The 23828-nt window shown below is 38.2% G+C and overlaps 1 protein-coding gene across 4 annotated transcripts in view; it reads left to right on the top strand.

Moving 5' to 3' along the window:
• Positions 1–23828, top strand: part of ITPR2 (inositol 1,4,5-trisphosphate receptor type 2) — a 562910-nt gene that overhangs the window by 283842 nt on the left and 255240 nt on the right. For all 4 annotated transcript variants that reach the window (XR_002645176.2, XM_089919972.1, XM_022577817.3 and 1 more), the window contains 6 exons: positions 989–1078; positions 1175–1300; positions 6144–6266; positions 6910–7110; positions 9426–9677; positions 12336–12461. Coding sequence is in view for 3 of the 4 variants with exons in the window: in XM_089919972.1 (XP_089776098.1) it covers positions 989–1078; positions 1175–1300; positions 6144–6266; positions 6910–7110; positions 9426–9677; positions 12336–12461 (918 nt within the window). In the remaining variant the exon portion in view is untranslated. The remainder of the gene's footprint in view (positions 1–988; positions 1079–1174; positions 1301–6143; positions 6267–6909; positions 7111–9425; positions 9678–12335; positions 12462–23828) is intronic.

The raw sequence follows: 23828 nt of genomic DNA, 5'->3' as shown, positions 1-23828 counted from the left end.
TAAAGCTGTCTAAAGCTGTAACTAGCCTCTGTCTCTCTCTTTGAATAGTGAATTCTGCTCAGTTCAAATCTTTATTTTCATATTTCTCCCTGTTTCCTTAGGTAAACTGTAATTTTCTTGTAGGAAGGACCATATCTTCTATTTCTTTTATATCTATTCACCATTGCCTAGTACCAGAAATGTATTAAGTCTTAATAAATGTTCAGGTATTAAATTGTTTGTAAGTGATGTTTTATTTTCATATGGTGACTCCAATAGTTGATATTTAAAATATGTATCTCCCTGTATTTGTTTTTTTATTGTACTGCTACAGATAATGGTTGTTATAATGAAATGCTTTTGGTGTTTCAAGTCCTCTTAATAAGCTTTATTAATTTAGTAATTTAAAATATTATTTTTAAATAAAGAAAAATTTTTTTTCATTTTCATGATTCTGTACATGGTTGGTTGGCCCCCAGTCATGACTCTTAAGGATGTCATGGTAACCTGTCAGAGAATTCTTGGGTTAAGGTGCTTTTTCCTCCCATCCCTGAAGTGTTTTAACATGTCATGTTATGATATGCTCCTTCAGTCTTTTTTTTTTTTCCCTGAAGTTCATCCCTAATAATAAAATTATGCCTCCTATGCCCTGGATTTTTACTATTCCTTTTCCTATAGGCAATATAAAGTCATGATATGTCTGATACATTTAGCATAAGGAAATAGACTGATAATGTTACTTGTAATACCCTTTCCTTTTAAACTTAATTCATTAATTATTAGCAATGCCATAGATCTTGTAATTGGTTGTTGTTGGGAAGTGGTCATTTTCATGACTCATTTAAGCCAAGGAGCTTTTTATGGGATAAAAAATACCAAGGAAACATTTAAGTTGAATAGTTAATTCATCACAAAATAATTACCAGAAGTATTTCTTATTTATTACAAAATAAATAAATTTATTACAAAGATATATAGGGCATAACATACATCTTTGTGTTTATTTTAGGACTCAAACATTTTAAGTCCAGTGCAAGATGGAACAAAGAAACCTCAGATTGACAGCAATAAGAGCAACAACTACCGGATTGTAAAGGAGGTCAGATGTGAAATATTTCTATGTGAGTTTATACTGGCATGGCAAAGAAGTTTTGTTCATTTATTATATTTAATGCTTTTCTTCTTCTTTGGAAAGATTTTGATTAGGCTAAGTAAACTCTGTATACAGAATAAAAAGTGTCGGAATCAACATCAACGATTACTGAAAAATATGGGAGCCCATTCAGTGGTGTTAGACCTGCTGCAGATACCCTATGAAAAGGTAAGTTCTTAGGTACTGTTTTCCTTTTTAAATTTTGATACAATTTCAATATAGCAAGGTTACAAAGAATCTTTTTCCTTGAACTATTTGCAGGTAAGTTGCCAACCTGATGCCCTACCACCCCTGAGCCCTTTAGTGTATATTCCCTACAAGTATAACCAAGTAACAACCTTCCAGATCGGGAAAGAGCATCCCACTCTACTGCTACCTAATCCTCACATGCCATTCACATTTCTCCCATCATCTCAATCATGTCCTGTTTGACAAAAAGATCCACTTCAGAAACAGGAGCTGTTTGGTGTTATGTGCATTTTAATCTCCTCATGCTGGAACTCTTTGACGTTGACACTTTTGGAGACAGACCAGCTATTTTGAAGACTGTCCCTTAATTTGGGTCATTTGATGTTTCCTCGTGATTCGATTCAGTTATGCATCTTTGGCAGGAACGTAACAGAAGTAACACTTAAGTTTTTCCCACCACTTCCTATCAGGCAGCATGCGATTTTGATTTGCCCCATGACCGGTGATGTTTACTTGGGTCAATTGATTAAGGTGGTGTCTGCCAGGATTATCACTGTGAAGTACTCAGTTTCCCTTTGTAACAAATATTTTGTGGCATGGTTCTTTGAAACTAAGTAAACATTCCATTTTTTTATCAAACTTTCAATTTATTCATTTATTTATTTTTATCAGTATGGACTTACAGATGCTCGTCCTATTCAATAGGTTATATTTGGTTTCTAGCACTGTTTATTTTGATTGTCCCAGATTTGGCCAATGGAGCCCTTTCAGGCCAGCTGACCTGTCCTCTAACATGGTCCCATCATTCTTCGAGTAGTTCCTTGCTTTGTTGCACATTAAAATATTCCAGGCTCCCTTGCATTTTTCTTGTTCCACCTCTGGAATTAGCCATTTATTCAGGAAGCCCCAGTTCCATTTGGGGGAGAATGGTATTTGGGAGAAAAATCCTGAGAACTAAATGTACTTATTGCTGTGGAGGTTTGCCCCTCCAGGCCCTTTAAGTAGACAAATCTAGAGAATATATGTGTGTGTGAATATAGTTATTCTCTTACTCCATCTCATCTTCCATCACCACTGCTGCCCATTCCTCCTTATGAATGCCCTCTGCACCTCACTCAGGCTCTGACCCCTCCACAAGGGTGGATGCCCTCTTCATCTCTCTTGGGCACCAATGTGCCATGCCAGGCCCCTCTCTGTGGATACCCTCCCCACTTGGACTTTTCACTTCTCATACTGGATTGCCCCCTGTCTGACTTAGTTACGTTTTAATATGTAAATTCATAAGGTGGTATAATTCAAACTAGGTTAGATAATGCAATGAAAGAATTACTGAAAAGCAGGAAAAGGTATTAAACCTTAAAAAAGGTATTTTCCAAATTATTATATCTTTGATATTGTAACATGGGCATTGGACATGTGATCAAGTCCCTTTTTCTACTATTTAGTATAACTGTAGTGTTGAATATTTTACTACTACTTTGTGTTTTGGGTTTGCTGTTTTATTATTAATCATATTTTTATTGAAGTATAATTCACTTACAATATTATGTTAGTTTCTGGTGTACAACAGAGTGATTTGATACGTCTATACATCACAAAATGATGTGACCATACAAAGTTATTACAATATTATTGACTATATTCCGTATGCTGTATATTACATCCCTGTGACTTGTTTATTTTATAACTGAAAGTTTGTACCTCTCAATCTCCCCCACCTACTTCACTCATTCCCCCTGATGCCGGCAACCACTAGTTTGTTCTCTGTATCTATGAGTCTGTTTCTGTTTTGTTATGTTTGTTCATTTGTTTTCTCTTTTAGATTCCACATATAAGTGAAATCATACAGTACCTGTCTCTGTATGATTTATTTCACTTAGCATAATACCCTCTATGTCCATCCATGTTGTCACAAATGGCAAGATTCCATTCCCTTATGGCTGAGTATTATTCCATTGTATATGTATATCACTTCTTCTTATTCCATTCATCTGTCAGTGGACACTTAGTTTGCTTTTGTATCTTGACTATTGTAAATAATGCTGTAGTGAACATATGGGTGCACATATCTTTTTGAATTAGTGTTTTTGTTTTCTTCAGAAAAGTACTAGAAGTGGAATTGCTGGATCATATGATAGTTCTATTTTTAATTTTTGATGAAATGTTATATACTGTCTTCTGTAGTGGCTACACCAATTTACATTTCCGCTAAGAGTGCATACGGGTTCCCTTTTCTCCACATTCTCACCAACACTTGTTATTTGTTTTTGATAATAGCCTTTCTGACAGGTGTGAGGTGATATCTCACTGTGGTTTTGATTTGCACTTCCTTGATGATTATTGATGTTGAGCATCTTTTCATGTGTCTGTTGGCCATCTGTATGTCTTCTTTGAAAAAATGTCTATTCAGTTCCTATGCCCATTTTTTAAATCAGGTTGTTTTTTTTTTGATGTTCAGTCATATGAGTTTTTTGGTATATTTTGTATATTAATCCCTTATTGGATATGTCATTTGCAAATGTCTTCTCCCATTCAATAGGTTGCCTTTTTGTTTTGTTGATGGTTTCCTTTGCTGTGCAAGAATTTTTTAGTTTGATTAGGTCCCATTTGTTTATTTTTGCTTTTGTTTCCCTTGCCTGAGGAGACATATCCAAAAAGTATTGCTGAGACCGATGTCAAAAAGTGTACTTCTCATATTTTCTTCTAGGAGTTTTATGGTTTCAGGTCTTAGATCTAAGTCCTTAATCCACTTTAAGTCTACTTTTGTATATGGTATGAGAAAGTAGTCCAGTTTGATTCTTTTGCATGGAGCTGTCCAGTTTTCCCAACACTGTTTATTGAAGAAGCTGCCTTTTCCCCATTGTGTATTTTTGCCTCCTTTGTCATTCCTTCCTGATGCATTTCTACCACTCTTCACCAGCCCAGAATGTCTAAATCAAGTGATTTTTACTTGCATCACCTAAAGCTTAAATAAAAGGTTGAAGAATTTTTCTACATATCACTGAAAATCACATACAATGTGGCATCCTCTCTCTCAGAGCTCATTCCTTGGTTAATTGACCGTAGTTCTTGGGCTTATCTCTGGGCTCTCTGTTCTGTTCTGTTGATATATGTGTCTGTTTTTGTGCCAGTATCATACTATTTTGATCACTGTAGCTTTGTAATATAGTTTGATATCAGGGAGCATGATATCTCCAGCTTTGTTCTTCTTTCTCAAGATTGTTTTGACTATTCAGGGTCTTTTGTGGTTCCATATAAATGTTAGAATTATTTCTGGGAAAATGCCATTGGGGTTTGCTCAGTTTTGATACCTAGGTTGTTCAGGAACAAACAAAAAAAAGCATAAGACGACAGTTTCAAAGAAACACCAATTCCAGTAGAACTGGCCCTGATGTCCTTCTGTGTGGCTGGCTTTTCTGTGGGAATTGGGTGTTCCTGTGGCTAAAGTTCCTTTGATGTCTTTTCACTATCCCTGGATTACACACATAAAGGAAAATGTTAGTAGATTTTGAAATAAAAACTTCCTATTTTCAAGATAGGAATGGAGTTTTCTGGACATATTTATTAGTCTGGTTAGTTCATCCCTATTTTCAGTGTGAGGAAGTGAGTCTATTAATGATCCGAGGCAGTTTATTTAGTTATAGATGGCATAAAATATAGACTCTCAGGTTAGGAAAAAAGAAAACATTAAATTCATTGAATATAAACTATTACTCAAAACATGAGTCCATTTTGTATATCTGACGCTGACCACATGACCTACCCAGAAAAATTTTAGGTTGTTTCAGTGATACTGTTAAAAGACCACTTTTAAAAAGAGAACTTCGCATTCTTTGTGAGTTTTGAGACTTAGGTTTCTTATTGAGATTCTTATTAGCAGTGAAGTACCTTATTGTAGGACTTTGGAAAACGACAGTGAATAAGGAAACAACTTAAGAGTGTGTGTGTTAAGAAAGAGGGGGACAAAGAGAGAGGGGAAAAGAGGAGGTCAGAAAGCGAAGAGAAAAAGGAAAAGAATGAGATGGAAAAAATAGACAAAGTAAGTCGCAAAAGGAGGGTGCACAGAGAGGGGAGAGGAGAGACTAGAGGTAAGGTCAGAACTATATATACAGAGAGAAATTTACAGAGTGGAGAAAAGAGGGCAAGTGAGTGGAGAGAAGAAAGAGTGGGGGCAAAGCAGGAGGACAAGGGAGTGAGAGCAGGAGAGAAGGACCAGAAGGGGCCAGGGGAGGAGGGATAGATGCCTCCTGGAAAAGTAGAAAGGGAGGAGTTGGAGAAAGAGGGGGATAGAGATGGTGGGGAAGGAGGAGAAACAGAAAACAAAAGGAACAGGAAGATCCAGGTACATGGAAACACTGGGAAAGATGGGAAATCCAAGAGAGCGGAGGAAAGAGAGGGATTGGAGGGTGCGGGACAGAAGGGAGCAGAACCCAGGAGAATGAGGGGGCCAGAGAGAGAGGAAGGGGGGACAACGGGGGTGTGGGGGACAGAGGCAGGGGAGAAGAGACAGCTTTGTACGGAGATGGGAAATTGTAGTGGACAAGCAGGAAAGTTGGGGAGAATGAGAGATGGACCGTGAAACAAAAAGCGGGAGGAAAGAGTGGAGCAGAACAGATAGGAGGAGAATTAAGAGAAGGGGAGAGACATCTACAAAATGGGGAGGGTGGATGGGACGGGGTAACCGGGAGAGGTGTAGACACAGAAAGGGGAGCATAAAATAGTGGCATGGAGGAAAAAATGCATGTGCGAAAAAATATATTCTTTGATAATATTTTTACTTCTGTGTGTTTCTCTGTATCACGGGCTACTCTTTAACTTCTAGAATGATGAAAAGATGAATGAAGTAATGAATCTGGCCCATACATTCCTGCAGAATTTCTGTCGGGGAAATCCACAGAATCAAGTTCTCCTCCATAAACATCTGAATTTGTTCTTAACCCCTGGTGTAAGTATTTGAGTGACTTCTAATATTTATAGTAAAGTGTCCATCTCATTCGTTTTAGCAACATTGATGGATAGAATTTTATTCATCTTCATCACCACATTTTTTAACTTGTAGGGGGTTCTCCTCCTAAAAGTGAATATCTTTTATTTCCATTAAGGGAACATTTAAAGAAATGTGAAAAATTACACAGATCTTACCTGCAGATGACAACTTCATTTATATGTACATAGTTTAATGTTAGGAAAAAGATGTGGTAGGACAAAGACTAACTCTTTGATGCCATGAGTAAGTTACATCTGGAAAACTCAAAGGTGGAGTTAAATCTGCTCTGTAAAACATGTGTCAGCGAATACTAAGGAACAGCTACTTTTGAATAATACATAAATTAATCTCAAGAATACTGTTGCCAACTTGTTGACCTTTATAATAAGCTCCGTTTTCCAACTAAATTCCTTTGTGAGCTCAGTTTTTTTTTTTAAGTGCTGAATAATCTCAATACACTTTGTAGAAGACTTGCACAGAAAACTCACTACAGTTTTGCATAAAATAGGAAACTGATCACAAGCTGTGCAATTGGTCTAAGTACTGTAGAATAGAAAATTGATCTTGTCAGAGTTACAAGGGCACATTCCTCTGTGTGTAGCTCCTTGAAGCAGAAACCATGCGGCACATCTTCATGAACAATTATCATCTGTGCAATGAAATTAGCGAGAGGGTTATCCAGCACTTCGTGCACTGCATTGAGACACACGGCCGCCACGTGGAGTACCTGAGGTTTCTGCAGACGATTGTCAAAGCAGATGGTAAATATGTGAAGAAATGCCAGGATATGGTGATGACCGAGGTATGTTCTCAGTTTGTATTTTATCAGCTTCACATAAACAATATGCTCAAATATGGGTTTTCTGTTAATTTAGAGTGACAAACAATCCCCCAGCAACATAGGTTTGGAAAATAAATTAAGTACGACTACTTAAGCACAAATGCATTTTGCTTAGACCTAGGGAAGTAACGAGTCATAAGTTGATGTTATAATTTTCTAGGAGTTTATTTTTTTTTTGATTCTTAATGAATTTGTGTATTTTAAATAATGGGTAAAATCCTATGAAAAGTTATAGATTATTTAGAATGAAAGTGATTAAATTTTATATTTTTAAGTTTCAGTATGTAACAAAAATGGATTAAACTCTGCTTTTCAAGTGCCCTTATTACTCGGTTCCTGAAACATAGAATGGGTGTTCTTTGTTACTATTTACAGGGGGCTTTGAAGGGAATGAAACTAATGAATAGAAATTATCCATCAGTGATTCATTATATATGGAAACTTAACTATTTAGAGTAAGTTAAAAATTTGAGAAAAGCAAATGGATGAAGTACTTCATTTATTTTGCCCTTTTCATTATGTTGTTTGTCATTGAGCAAGATTTATACAATGAATGAGTTACTCACTGGGAACCAAGTGATACTTTGGAGAATACTTTGAGCCTGTTTGGGTAAATCATTGCTCTGTGACCTAATGGTTCTCTAAAGGCCTGTATGGATTAGGCAGCTTTCAAACATGGCTATAAACAAGTTATATAGTAGATTATATTGATTTGGGGGGATTTTCATAATGATGTACCTTAAATTTGAGAGTGGGAGTAGTTTCTGTATTGGTACAATGTGAGTCCCTCTTGCTCCATAGAAATGTTAAAGTTAATTCAGCTGGAAGCCTTGAATTTTAAATGTAAATTATTGTTATTAACATTTAAGGAGCATTTTAAACTTGTAAAATTTACCTCTTATCTGTATTTACATTAACATTAGCCCTTCATTGCCTAGAAATGTGAGAATTAATTTGATTTTGGAAAATCATGGAAAGACTTAAAATGGGAAAGCAGCGCATAGTTAAGCCATCCTATGGCATTTATTAGGTGAAGCATTTCTGTGTGTAAAGAAGTATTTATAATATTATGTTAATATATAAATTTTTGACCCATATACATTCACTTTCAACAAAACTTTCAGTGTAAGCCAATTAATTGTCTTATCAATTCAAATAAAATAGAGAGAAAAATTACATAATCTGTGTTCTCCACCAAAATATTTCACATTGGCTTCAGAACATTGGTACTGTAATAGACAACAAGGATTGAGGCCTGCGCAGCTCCTGACCTGTCTGTGGTTTGGGGTTGCTATCTGCCTCATAAAGCAAAGTAGAGGGTTTGCCTTCTGGGAAGACAAAAGTCTTCTCTGCCAAAACCTCTTACATAGTTGGCCTTGGCATCTTCCAGAAATTGGAGGGCAGGGATTGAGACCTCTTGAGTCTGGGTTTTCAGTTGAGGTAGAGAGAGAAGACAGTGGTTATGAAGTCTGGAATGGGGTGTAGTTACCTCCAGAACTCATCACTGTTAACTCAGCCTGAGCTTCACGACAGTCAAAGTGGGTTCCTCAATAAAATAATAATACAGTTTCCCCCCAAAATAGACAAGGCATTACGGTGATTGAGCAATAAAATTACCACCTGCTGGAATTCTCCACTGAAGTTATATAAACAAAACAGGGAGGAAAATTTATGTCCTAAAAGCCCCTACATATTCATTCTTTGTCTCTCTCTCTCTTTTTTAAAAGTTGTCTTTTTCTCTTCATTTCTCCCATCTCTGCTTTTACCTCCATCCTCTCCCGACATCCATGACACGTGGAATCTCCAAATTCTCGTAGAGTTGCATTTGGTTCAGTGTACTTGCTTACTTATTCTGTCACTATTGAAGGAGATGGGGGTATTTTATTCTATAGTAAAATTAGACTTACGAGATTTCTCATGCTTGGCAATGGAGTCTGCCATTTGAAGTAGAAGGAAGTAACTTCATTGGAATATTTTGCAGGTTTAATTTCAGTGGGTGACTCACTGAACAGTTTACTGTCATCTGTGTCCTTAATTCTTGCCCCTCTCCACCTCTTCCATGTCTCTCCGACTGGTTTTGATAACATTCATAATTAATCACTTGACACATGCCTAGAATCTTTTTTACCATCCTGCCTTGGTGTAGTTCTGCATTTGCAGTGTTATCTATGTTTTTACAAAGAGATGCACGTATTTCCAGATAGACCAAGCCTTTGGAAATAACTGCAAGGATGAACATTTGGACTGCTATGTCGACTCTCTTGTTATCATTTCAGTTGATAAATGGGGGTGAAGATGTGCTGGTATTTTACAATGATAGAGCATCATTTCCCATCCTTCTCCATATGATGTGTTCAGAGAGGGACCGAGGGGACGAGAGTGGCCCCTTAGCCTACCACATCACCCTTGTGGAGTTGCTGGCAGCATGCACAGAGGGGAAAAATGTCTACACTGAAATCAAGTGCAATTCCCTTCTGCCCCTGGACGACATAGTGAGGGTGGTGACCCATGACGACTGCATCCCTGAGGTAAGCCTGGCAAAAGCTTAGTGGTTATAGAATTATTAGTAATTTTTAATAAGTGCCGGAAGTCCTTCTACTATTATTTATAATGAGATAATGTATTTAGTGAAGGAATTGTACTTAGCTATACAATTAGGAACATTTAAAAGAGCATAAAGAGTTTACTCTTTTGTTCTACAAGGAACTATGAAAAAGGATAAACCTTTTTAAAGTATAGCCGCTATTAGTTTACTAGAAGCTACTATAGGAATTTCTAGGTATGGCATTGTGATCAAACTGAAAAATTGACTTGTAACCTCTAGTATGTTCCTGAGCATAAAACAGATGCTTCATAAATAATTCACAGTCATCTATAGGAGAGGCTAGGATGGCACTGCAGGATCACTATCAGATTCTCTAGGTTTACCTTTGCTTTATGGAGTAGATGCATTCTTGGAAATATGGACACATTTTGCTTTATTCACACATCATCTTTTACCCTCCGTTCTTGTCTGGCGTGACGGCAGGGAAGAAACTCATTAGAAGCTGGTTGTCTGCCAACAAGATTAACGAGGCTTCCAGGAACGTGCATTGCAATAATGTTTTTCTTTTCTACCATTGTGGTGTATTGTTGCAAAGTTTATAAACATGTGATACACTAAATCCAAACATTTTAAATCACAGTAGCTTAAAAAGGCATCCGGTTAGGTTAACTTCTCTACTTCCAAATAGTCCTACACAGTGATGGACTTGAAAGTATATTTTTATGAAATTTTGTGGAATTGTTGATACCTCAAACCAAGGGTACTTCATGACTTGATTGGTTTGAAATAAGATGACAAAGAAAGGAAGCATAGTGTAGCGATTAAATCCGTGGGTTCTGTCTTTATTTGAGGTCCTGATTCTGGCCATGCAGTTCTCTCGGACATAGCACTCTAACCTCTTATATTCACCTACTTCACCCCTCTTCATCCTTCAGATCTTGATTCAAGCATTACTTCTTTAAGGAAGACCCTCCTGGCTTCCCATAGTAGAGTCTATAAGAGCCTATAATTTGAAATTTGATATTTGAATTTTATTAGTTAAAAATACCTGTAGCCTTCACATTCTTTACCAAGATTATAAGCTAAATGAGAGTAACACCTGGGTCTGTTTGTAGTCACCATTATATTGTCTGAACCTGAACCTACATTTAATAAGTATGTTTTGAATGAATGAATGAATGGTTTAAAGAATGAGTCAGAATCTTGGATCCATTACTTTCTAGCTGTGTGACTGATTCCAACAGGGTACTTAACCTTCTAATCTTCAATTTACACAATTTTGAAGCGAAATAATTATAGTATGTACCTGATGGGATTGGTGGAGGATTAAATTAAGATATTACATACAGACTGCTGAAGGCGTTTGGCATGTAGCAAGCACTGAATGCATATTAACTTCTGTCAAGGTGATTATGATAATGCACCAAATGGCTCTGATGTCTCCGTGACACAGGCACCCTGCCATTGAAGATTTGCTTCAGACCTCAGTCAGGTAGAGATAAGTACTAAGGGCATGAAAGCTGGCCCTGTATTCCTTATGGTTCTAACTCGGATTCTGTGAACCCTCTGAAATTGTTTACATGATTTTTTTATGTGTGTGCATTTTTCTGGGGAAATTTATAGCATTCATCACATTCTTATACAGAGAGAGAGAGAGGAAAGAAAAGAAGTGATGAGAAAAGAGAAGAAGGGGAAAGAAAAGGAAAAACAAAAACTATTGCCCTGTGCACTTTAGAAATGGTATATGTTGGTGAGACTCATGCCAGTCTTTTATGAGGAACTTGGCTAAATCTGGAAAGGAACTTTACTACATCTTAAAATAATTCAATTTTTTTTTTTTTTTTTGGTAAACTGTGAGCCTGCTTCTTCTCAGAAATAGTAATTTAAATGCTTTTGAACGGCAACAAAGTATTATTTAGTCAACATATTGAAGCATTGTATTAGATCTCTCTTGGTTGCAAGTGACAGAAACCCAATTTAAACTAGTTTAAATTTTAAATGGAAATTTTATTGGCTCTTGTATTTGGGAATTTGAAGAATAGTTGTTCATATGATTCAAGAGATTCAAACAATGTCAGAATTCCTTCTATCTCTTGTTACCTTTTCCTTTGTGGTTTTGCCTCATTCTCTTTATCTGAGCATAATTTTCCTCCACACACCTGGAGAAGATGGGTCTTGGAGTCCAGGTTGACCTTGTTCCATTTTGACAATGAGAGAGGGGGAAAGAGAGCGAGAGAGAGAACGAGAGAATATGAATGAATGAATGACAGAGACAGAGAAGGGGAGGGGAGGTGGGGAGGTGAGGGGGAGAGGAGGGAAGAGAGGGAGGCAGAGAGGGAAAGAGAGTACTTTTGACTCCTAGTGTCTGAAATATGTTAGACTTGGTTTACATGAAGTTCACATTCTCACACCAATCACTGGGCCCAGGGGAATGGAATACTAGGTCATGTGTTTACCCTGGGTCAGGGGGTGGAGTGTTTTAGTAAAAGAAAGGAGATGGGAATGCTGTCTGGGTACACCCAAAGTATACTATAATTTACTATAGGAAATAACACAGTTTCACATAACCATTCATAATAGATATTTGAAGATGAAGAATAAAGAAAAAACTCACTCTCTTTTCTATTTGAAACTTGCACAGGTTAAAATTGCTTATGTGAATTTTGTTAATCACTGTTATGTTGACACTGAAGTGGAAATGAAAGAAATCTACACAAGTAACCACATTTGGAAATTATTTGAGAACTTCTTGGTGGATATGGCAAGGGTAAGTTACACGTTGATCATTAAATACTACTTCATGTTTAGTAAGGTTATTGATATATATTTTGACTAAACAGTATCAAGCATCTGGATGAAAACTTAGAATTAAACCGAATGTTTAGATGTCATCTGTTACATTCAAAAAGTTGTGACTGAGTTTCATAAGACTGTGAGATTTAATGAGTTAATGTACTCAGAATGCCAGTACAGTGTATATGGCCGCAAGGTGTTCATTTTCACTTTTACAACTGACCATATTGGCCTGTTAATAAATGGAATTTTAGTAGCCTTTTTACATCGGTTAGAGATGATATTTGGCAGACGTCAATTTGTATTCGACCTTGTATCATGAATGCAATTATAAACCAGAGATGGAAGAGATCTCACGAGGTCTTGGATACTGCTTTCGGGCAGGTAGGTACTTGCAGACGATTTAGGACCCAGCGCTGCCCACTGTTGCCTATTCCACATTTTCTTTGGGAGTGTGCTCCAGTAATTGAATCGTCTGCTGCTTTCACTCATGTCAGTCAGAATACAGTCTTTTTACTTTGAGTCCATTTTCTCATGTTCGGCTTTTTGGGGGGTTGGGGAGGACACGTGGAGCTGGCTGGCATTTTCCAGGTACTGTCTAGCATATGTTTTTGCTCTGTTAATATTGAGTACATGAATGAACGAAGAAAGGAAGGAAGGAATCTTTGATAGATAGCACTTAATTTGAGTTAGTATATCTTAGCCCCTTTTTGCCTGCCGAATGATAATGTCCAGGGTGTATTATTTTAGTTATTTTGTGGGGGGACGATCTTCTCCAGTTTTCCCATTAAAATTATGGGACATAATGTTCAAGTATGAGTTTCACTAATAGAAGATAGTGTATAGCTAACTCCTTAGACTTATATGACTTATGGTGGCCTGTCCCAGTCCTTTGGCTTCCTACATTCCTGAGTGCTGGTCGTTTACAGGGGCCTCACTTAGATGTATTGGAGGAGAGGGGTTAGTGAAGTCCACGTGGATGGTTGCCGATTGCTATCCGTTAGCTCACTGCCTTCCTACAATTCTTTCTGGAAGGAAGGAAGGCTAAAGGGATATAATAAAACATTAGCTGTAGATCCAGACATCCAAGAGCAATCTTAGATAATAGAATAAATCACATATTCCAGTCTAGGAGCTCTTTTATTTAGTCAAGGCTCGCAGGTGGAATGTACTTACTTCGCCTTTGGTATGGGGTAGTATGAGTGAGCTCTGCTGTGTTCACACATGTGTGAAGCAAGGCAATCCTGTTTTACCTCATTTCTGTAGACCTTAAAAGCCACTCGCTACCTTCCTCAGGTAGACCTGCATCCTGTTTTACACAGGACTCAACATACCACTCATATTTACCCCTGTGACCTTGTGAAAGCCCTTGTAAGTGACTGGCCACAAGTTATCTCCAGAGGCCTTGGAGTAAAGGATGGTTTATATGCTGATGGCTGAGTTTTAAAACTGCACGTGCAGGAAGACATTAAAGAGATTACAGACTGATTTGCAGAGTTGCACAGTGCTCTGGACTAAAGATAAGCTTGAAAAGACCAAGGTCGCATTCTAGGCATCATGACCTGCAAAGCTGAAAGGATTTTTATTTTTAAACCAAAGAAGGCTTGATGATAACTGTCATTGATTATGCTACCTTGGAAACAGTCTTTCCATTGATGTGTTTATTCATAAGGCTAAAGGGTATATATTCTTTTTTTTTAAAAGTATGCATGTAGGGAGGATTTTTATTTTAGCTATTCAATATTTAAGTAGACATAGTGTTATTAGTATATAAAGGCTTTAAGGGAATTTAAAGTTTTCTTGGTCTATTCAATCATTATATCTAACCACAACAGCTTAACTATACTGCAGAAGCATTTTTTTTCTTTCCTTCTTGCTTCCCTCTGATTTATATTTTAAAGCAGCAACTCTCTTATCCCCTCACCGAGAATGACAAGGACTCACCCTTCCTACTTCAGGGAAAGGACAGGAAACCTGACTTTTCCATATTTGGGATTTATCTTTCTCCCCGTGAAGACAGATTAAGGAGCCACCACACACTTTCAAATTCAAATACAAAAAAAATATGGTTAAAAAAGTGGAATGTGGCCTTTGAGGTGAATTTTCAGTTCAGTAGAACAATAGCTCTCAAACTTTAGTGAGCAGCAGAATTTTCTGCAGGATTTGTTAGAACACATGTTGCTGGGCCTCACTCCCATAGTTTCTGATTCAGTAGATGTGAGACTTGGCATTTTTAACAAGTTTTCAGGTGATGCTGAAGCTGCTGGTCCAGCGACCACACTTTGAGAATTACTGAAGTAGAGCAAGGTAGTTAGCAATAGGCATTTTAGAGTCATTAGCCAGACCAGAGTTCAAGTTTAGATTCTGTCTCTTACTAGCTCAGTTATCCTGGGCAAGGTACTTAGCCTTCTGACCCTGAGTTTCCTTATTTGTCAAATACATACAATAATAACACATTCCTGGGCTTCCCTGGTGGCGCAGTGGTTGAGAGTCCGCCTGCCGATGCAGGGGACGCGGGTTCGTGCCCCGGTCCGGGAAGATCCCACATGCCGCGGAGCGGCTAGGCCCGTGAGCCATGGCCGCTGAGCCTGCGCGTCCGGAGCCTGTGTTTCGCAGCAGGAGGGGCCGCAGCAGTGAGAGGCCCGCGTTCCGCTAAAAAAAAAAAAAAAAGTAAATAACACATTCCTTATGGCGTTACTGGGAGGATTCAGTGAGATAATATGTATAGAGCTCTTAGCACATGCTCGGCACTTAGAGAGTTGGTGCCATCATCCACTTTATCCCTGTCATGGTTAACATCACTGGTATTACAAGGTTATATGTAGCCTTTAAAGCAATTTCAAGTAGCTTCCCCAAGACCCCATAATAATGTTGAGGATAACCTAAAGGAGGACCATCTTACGCAGGCAAGAGCCAGAAACCATGTTCGTGAAGCTGGACACACACAATAGTGACTTGATGTAGAGATGGACTAAATTCGGATATTACAACAAAGTTATGAAATCCTGGAGCAACTGATTTACATCAGTGAGACACGGTGAAGGTAATCTGGAGGAAAGGTATTTGGTAAATTGGACCTAAAGAATCGTAGGATCTTAGGGTTGAAAGAGACTGGCAGTCCTACAGTTCACAGTTTCTAGCACCTGCCTGTATATTTCCATTTATAATGATCTCATTACTTTTTTGTGAGACAACTGATTTCATTACTGCGCAACTTGAATTGTTAGAAACCAAAACTGAGCCAGATTTTGTTTAATTTTTATTTTATTCATTTTCTTATACAGCAGGTTCTTATTAGTCATCAATTTTATACACATCACTGTATACATGTCAGTCCCAATTGCCCAATTCATCACACCACCATCCCCACCCCCCTGCTGCTTTCCACCATTGGTGTCCATACGTTTGTTCTATACATCTGTGTCTCAAATTTCTGCACTGCAAACCGGTTCATCTGTACTATTTTTCTAGGTTCCACATATATGCATTAATATACGATATTTGTTTTGCTCTTTCTGACTTACTTCACTCTGTATAACAGTCTCTAGATCCATCCATCCATGTCTCAACAAATGATCCAATTTCGTTCCTTTTTATGGCTCAGTAATATTCCATTGTATATATGTACCACATCTTCTTTATCCATTCATCTGTCGATGGGCATTTAGGTTGTTTCCATGACCTGCCTATTGTAAATAGTGCTGCAGTGAACATTGGGGTGCATGTGTCTTTTTCAATTATGGTTTTCTCTGGGTGTATGCCCAGTAGTGGGATTGCTGGATCATATGGTAATTCTATTTTTAGTTTTTTAACGAACCTCCATACTGCTCTCTATAGCGGCTGTAACAATTTACATTCCCACCAACAGTGCAAGAGGGTTCCCTTTTCTCCACACCCACTCCAGCATTTGTTGTTTGTAGATTTTCTGATGATGCCCATTCTATCTGGTGTGAGGTGATACCTCATTGTAGTTTTGATTTGCATTTCTCTAATAATTAGTGATGTTGAGCAGCTTTTCATGTGCTTCTTGGCCATCTGTATGTCTTCTTTACAGAAATGTCTATTTAGGTCTTCTGCCCATTTTTGGATTGGGTTGTTTGTTTTTTTTAATATTGAGCTGCATGAGCTGTTTATATATTTTGGAGATTAATCCTTTGTCAGTTCCTTCATTTGCAAATATTTTCTCCCATTCTGAGGGTTGTCTTTTCGTCTTGTTTATGGTTTCCTTTGCTGTGAAAAAGGTTTTAAGTTTCATTAGGTCCCATTTTTTTATTTTGGTTTTTATTTCCATTACTCTAGGAGGTGGATCAAAAAAGATCTTGCTATGATTTATGGCAAAGAGTGTTCTTCCTATGTATTCCTCTAAGAGTTTTATACTGTCTGGTCTTACATTTAGGTGTCTAATCCATTTTGAGTTTACTTTTGTGTATCGTGTTAGGGAGTGTTCTAATTTCATTCTTTTACCTGTAGCTGTCCAATTTTCCCAGCACCACTTATTGAAGAGACTGTCTTTTCTCCATTGTATATCCTTGCCTCCTTTATCATAGATTAGTTGACCATAGGTGCGTGGGTTTATCTCTGGGCTTTCTGTCTTGTTCCATTGATCTATGATTCTGTGTTTGTGCCAGTACCATATTGTCTTGATTACTGTGGCTTTGTAGTATAGTCTGAAGTCAGGGAGTCTGATTCCTCCAGCTCTGTTTTTTTCCCTCAAGACTGCTTTGGCTATTAGGGGTCTTTTGTGTCTCCATACAAATTTTAAGATTTTTTGTTCTAGTTCCGTAAAAAATGCCATTGGTAATTTGATAGGGATTGCATTGAATCTGTAGATTGCTTTGGGTAGTATAGTCATTTTCACAATATTGATTCTTCCAATCCAAGAACATGGTATATCTCTCCATCTCTTGGTATCATCTTTAATTTCTTTCATCAGTGTCTTATAGTTTTCTGCATACAGGTATTTTGTCTCCCTAGGTAGGTTTATTCCTAGGTATTTTATTCTTTTTGTTGCAATGGTAAATGGGAGTGTTTCTCTTTCAGATTTTTCATCATTAGTGTATAGGAATGCAAGAGATTTCTGTGCATTAATTTTGTATCCTGCAACTTTACCATTGATTAGCTCTAGTATTTTTCTAGTGGCATCTTTAGGATTCTCTATGTATAGTATCATGTTATCTGCAAACAGTGACAGTTTTATTTCCTCTTTTCCAATTTGTGTTCCTTTTATTTCTTTTTCTTCTCTGATTGCCGTGGCTAGGACTTCCAAAACTATGTTGAATAATAGTGGTGAGAGTGGACATCCTTGTCTTTTTCCTGATCTTAGAGGAAATGCTTTCAATTTTTCACCATTGAGAATCACGTTTGCTGTGGGTTTGTCGTATATGGCCTTTATTATGTTGAGGTAGTTTCCCTCTATGCCCACTTTCTGGACAGTTTTTATCATAAGTCGGTGTTGAATTTTGTCAAAAGCTTTTTCTGCATCTATTGAGATGATCATATGGTTTTTATTCTTCAGTTTGTTAATATGGTGTATCACATTGATTGATTTGTGTATATTGAAGGATCCTTGCATCCCTGGGATAAATCCCACTTGATCATGGTGTATGATCTTTTTAAAGTGTTGTTGGATTCTGTTTGCTGGTATTTTATTGAGGACTTTTTCATCTATATTGATCAGTGATATTGGTCTGTAATTTTCTGTTTTTGTAGTATCTTTGTCTGCTTTTGGTATCAGGGTGATAGTGGCCTCATAGAATGAGTTTGGGAGTGCTCCTTCCTCTGCAATTTTTTGGAAGAGTTTGAGAAGGATGTGTGTTAGCTCTTCTCTAAATGTTTGATAGACTTCACCTGTGAAGCCAACTGGTCCTGGGCTTTTGTTTGTTGAAAGATTTTTAATCACAGTTTCAATTTCGTTACTTGTGATTGGTCTGTTCATATTTTCTATTTCTTCGTGTTAGTCTTGGAAGGTTATACCTTTCTAAGAATTTGTCCATTTCTTCCAGGTTGTCCATTTTATTGGCATAGAGTTGCTTGTAGTAGTCTCTTCGGATGCTTTGTATTTCTGCGTTGTCTTTTATAACTTCACCTTTTTCATTTCTAATTTTATTCATTTGAGTCCTCTCCCTCTTTTTCTTGATGAGTCTGGCAAATGGTTTATCAATTTTGCTTATCTTCTCAAAGAACCAGCTTTTAGTTTTATTGGTCTTTGCTCTTGTTTTCTTTGTTTCCATTTCATTTATTTCTGATCTGATCTTTATGATTTCTTTCCTTCTGCTAACTTTGGGTTTTGTTTGTTCTTCTTTCTCTAGTTCCTTTAGGTGTAAGTTTAGATTGTTTATTTGAGATTTTTCTTGTTTCTTGAGGTACGCTTGTATCGCTATAAACATCCCTCTTAGAACTACTCTTGCTGCATCCCATAGATTTTGGATCATCGTGTTTTCATTGTCATATGTCTCTAGGTATTTTTTGATTTCCTCTTTGATTTCTTCAGTGATCTCTTGGTTATTTAGTAACGTATTGTTTAGCCTCCATGTGTTTGTGTTTTTTATGTTTTTTTCCTTGTAGTTGTTTTCTAATCTCATAGTGTTGTAATCAGAAAAGATGCTTGATATGATTTCCATTTTCTTAAATTTACTGAGGCTTGATTTGTGACCCAAGATGTGATCTATCCTGGAGAATGTTCCATGCACATTTGGGAAGAAAGTGTAATCTGCTGTTTTGGATGGGATGTCCTATAAATATCAGTTAAGTCTATCTGGTTTGTTGTCTCATTTAAAGCTTCTGTTTCCTTATTTATTTTCATTTTGGATGATCTGTCCGTTGGTGTAAGTGAGATGTTAAAGTCCCCCACTACTATTGTGCTACTGTCGATTTCCTCTTTTAGAGCTGTTAGCAGTTGCCTTATGTATTGAGGTGCTCCTATGTTGGGTGCATATATATTTATAATTGTTATATCTTCTTCTTGGATTGATCCCTTGATCATTATGTGTCCTTCCTTGTCTCTTGTAACATTCTTTATTTTAAAGTTTATTTTATCTGATATGAGTATTCCTACTCCAGCTTTCTTTTGATTTCCATTTGCATGGAATATCTTTTTCCATCCCCTCACTTTCAGTCTGTATGTGTCCCTAGGTCTGAATTGGGTCTCCTGTAGACAGCATATAGATGGGTCTTGTTTTTGTATCCCTTCAGCAAGCCTGTGCCTTTTGGTTGGAGCATTTAATCCATTCACGTTTAAGGAAATTATCGATATGTATGTTCCTATGACCATTTACTTAATTGTTTTGGGTTTGTTTTTGTAGGTCCTTTTCTTCTGTTGTGTTTGCCACTTAGAGAAGTTCCTGTAGCGGTTCTTTTAGAGCTGGTTTGGTGGTGCTGAATTCTCTTAGCCTTTGGTTTTCTGTAAAGCTTTTGATTTCTGAATGAGACCCTTGCCGGGTAGAGTAATCTTGGTTGTAGTTTCTTCCCTTTCATCACTTTAAGTATATCATGCCACTCCCTTCTGGCTGTAGAGTTTCTGCTGAGAAATCAGTTGTTAACCTTATGGGAATTCCCTTGTATGTTATTTGTTGTTTTTCCCTTGCTGCTTTCAATAATTTTTCTTTGTCTTTAATATTTGCCAATTTGATTACTGTGTGTCTTGGTATATTTCTCCTTGGGTTTATCCTGTATGGGACTTGCTGCATTTCCTGGACTTGTGTTGCTCTTTCCTTTCCCATGTTAGGGATGTTTTCGACTGTAATCTCTTCAAATATTTTCTCTGGTCCTTTCTCCTTCTGGGACCCCTATAATGCAAATGTTGTTGCGTTTACTGTTGTCCCAGAGGTCTCTTAGGCTTTCTTCATTTCTTTTCATTCTTTTTTCTTTATTCTGTTCCGCAGCAGTGAATTCCACCATTCTGTCTTCCAGGTCACTTATCTGTTCTTCTGCCTCAGTTATTCTGCTATTGATTCCTTCTAGTGTATTTTTCATTTCAGTTATTGTGTTGTTCCTCTCTGTTTGTTTGTTCTTTAATTCTTCTATGTCTTTGTTACACATTTCTTGCATTTTCTTGATATTTGCCTCCATTCTTTTTCCGAGGTCCTGGATCATCTTTACTATCATTATTGTGAATTCTTTTTCTGGAATGTTGCCTATCTCCACCTCATTTAGTTGTTTTTCTGGGGTTTTATCTTGTTCCTTCATCTGGTACATAGCCCTCTGCCTTTTCATCTTGTCTATCTTTCTGTAATTTGGTTTCTCTCCACAGGCTGCAGGATTGTAGTTCTTCTTGCTTCTGCTGTCTGCCCTCTGGTGCATGAGGCCATCTAAAAGGCTTGTGCATGTTTCCTGATGTGAGGCACCTGTGGTGGGTAGTGCTGGCTGTTTCTGTGGTGGGCAGATCTCAGTAAAACTTTAATTTGCTTGTCTGCTGATGGGTTGGGCTGAGTTCCCTCCCTGTTGGTTGTTTGGCCTGAGGCCACCCAACACTGGAACCTACCCGAGCTCTCTGGTGGGGCTAATGGTGGGTTCTTGGAGGGCTCACGCCAAGGAGTACTTCCCAGAACTTCTGCTGCCAGTGTCCTTGTCCTCACTGTGAGACACAGCCACCCCCCGCCTGTGCAGGAGACCCTCCAACACTAGCAGGTAGGTACGGTTCAGCCTCCCCTGGGGTCACTGCTCCTTCCCCTGGGTCCTGATGCGAACACTACTTTGTCTGTCCCCTCCAAGAGTGGAGGCTGTGTTTCCCCCAGTCCTGTCGAAGTGCTGCAGTCAAATCCCACTAGCCCTTAAAGTCTGATTCTCTAGGAATTCCTCCTCCCGTTGCCAGACCCCCAGGTTGGGGAGCCTGTTGTGGGGCTCAGAACCTTCACTCCAGTGGGTGGACTTATGTGGTATAAGTGCTCTCCAGTCTGTGAGTCACCTGCCCAGCAGTTATGGGATTTGATTTTATGTGATTGCACCCCTCCTCCCATCTCACTGTGGCTTCTCCTTTGCCTTTGGATGTGGGGTATCTTTTTTGGTGAGTTCCCGTGTCTTCCTGTTGATGATTGTCCAGCAGCTAGTTGTGATTCTTGTGTTCTCACAAGAGGGAGTGAGAGCACGTCCTTCTACTCCACCATCTTGGTTCAGGGCCCCAGGTTTTTATCTATTATAATTTTTACTTATCCTTTCCTTCTATAGCAGCATAGAATGATTCCATTCAGGAAGAATGTGGGTGTTTACTATTCTCCTCGCTGATGATCTAGTTTGAAATGGTAAAATTATTCAACTTAAAGGAACTTAAGATCATCTAGGCTGACCTCCTAATTTTGCTCCCGAGTTCCAGAGAGATTAATTTGCTAGCATGGAGTGACTCGCCTGGCTAGTAACAGAGCTGGGAGGTCTGTGGCAGCCTATTTCAGGGCTCTTTCCACAATAGCTTCTCAAATGGGTCATGACAGTCCTCATGTCTCCCATTATTTTCTCCACGACTTTCAGTGGTTCCTCTTCTGTTAAGGCTTCTGGGCTCCTTGTTTTCAGTACAGTTTCGACTTCTTTCTAATTTGTCAGTGTTTTCAACATATGGCATTCGCGATGGAACCCAGTGCTTCAGGCAGGGTCCAGCCAGCACGAGGCAGATGATCATTTTAGTAGACATTTGGAAAGCAATCCTTTTTAGCAGGCAAATGAACTGTTAATAGGTCGTACCACCTTCCACCTCTCTCCTCATGTTTCTCAGGAGTCGGCACCACCAAGTTCTTTTTGTTTGCTCTTGGTAGAGCTCTCTAAAGAGTCCCCTTAATTAGTATCTTTTATTTTCCTGTTTGTACCCCCTTGTCTGTTATCTTGGTAAGACCCATATAAGAAAAGCTTTCTGAAAGACTCTTTTTAGTGAACTAAATTTGTTTATTTTTAATTTTTATTAATTTTATTTCTTTTTATTTGTTTATTTGCACTGGATTGTTTCACGTCCTTACTCTATTCTGATTTTCTGACAGAGACTGCATCCATGTCCTGTAAATATACCAGATTTAGATAGGCAGCAAGGCTGTTAGATACATGAAAAGTTGCTCTACTGTCCTTTAGAGCATTTAATGGCAGCCCACTTTGATCTCCGTGCCAGTGCAGCTAAAATTGGTGTTTGTAGGGCAGAAATGCTTTCCCTTGCCTTCATAACTGATTGTTGTTGCAAAGTCAGGGGATTTGAGTCATCATTAGAAAGCATTTGGAGGGGGGGCAGTGTTCAGTGTCAGACTCCCTTTTCTTTTGAAGATGTTCTCAATTTTGCTATCAATTTCAAGATTCTGTAATGGCCAGCAATACCCTAAGTGATGTGCTGGCAGATGAAATTAGACCGAGGGATAACTTAGAGACACACCTAACACATTGTCATGTCATTGCCCCATCAGTCATTGCTAAACAAGACAAATCAGAGTATTTCATTTCCAAAGAGATCACTTGAGCATTCTCTCCCTGTGTTTAGCTTACCAAATAGGTAGGAAATGGGAGTAAAGATAAATTTATATGTACTCTGAAACACACTTTCTAGGTTCTCTAATTTGATAGGATTGTATAGGTTTTCTTTCCTTGATGAGTTGATTCCATTATTTTCTTCACTTTCTGAAGTTGAACGAGCCATCGAAAAGTCTCATTCTAAAGCCTTCTTTGAATATGCCCTTATTAGCTAACGTTGCAGCCAAGTGAAGAGTGTAAATATTCTGTAAATATTATTTTGTGTGTAGCACCTTTCCCTCAGTTGTAATTCTGTTTTTCTCCTCAGTTTTCATGCTGAATTATACTGATGGTGCCCAGGTGGGATGAGCACTTGTTTGGCTCTTCTCGATTGATGATTGGTTGGCCCCTGTCCTGCCCTTCAAGTCAATTTCAGCGTTTATCATAGTTGATTGATTCCTTCTTGAAACCTGTCCTCACTTGGCCCCCAGGATATCAGCCCTGCTCCCACCTCACTGGCCACTCCCTTTCAATCTCCTTTGCTGTTTCCTCCAAATCTTCCCAGCTTCTAAATATTGAAATGTGCCAGGCTTAAACCTTAGACTTGCTCCCTTCTCTGTCTACAGTCACTTGCTTGCTGATCTCATCCACTCTCCTAACTTTAATCCCACGCTGGTTGAAGCTTGGGCCCTTCCCCTGATAGTCTCACATATCTCGCTGCCCACGAGACATCTCCAGTTGGCTATTGAACCTCAAACTCTTCATTCACTTTCATGGCCCACTAAAATTAATTCCTTCTCAAGTCATTTGTATCTCAGTAAACGGCAATTCCATCATTCAGTCTAGGCATTCAGGCATAAAAATCTTGGTGTCATCTGTAACTCTTATTTTCTTGCTCTTCAGTTTAATCCTTTAGCAAATTCTGCAA

Source organism: Delphinapterus leucas, chromosome 11 (genome assembly GCF_059928025.1).
Source record: "Delphinapterus leucas isolate spDelLeu-1000000601 "Yukka" chromosome 11, BTC_Dleu_Yukka2, whole genome shotgun sequence".
Taxonomy (NCBI): domain Eukaryota; kingdom Metazoa; phylum Chordata; class Mammalia; order Artiodactyla; family Monodontidae; genus Delphinapterus; species Delphinapterus leucas.
The sequence above is the reverse complement of the archived record's forward strand: the minus strand, read 5'-3'. Positions and strand labels throughout refer to the sequence as shown.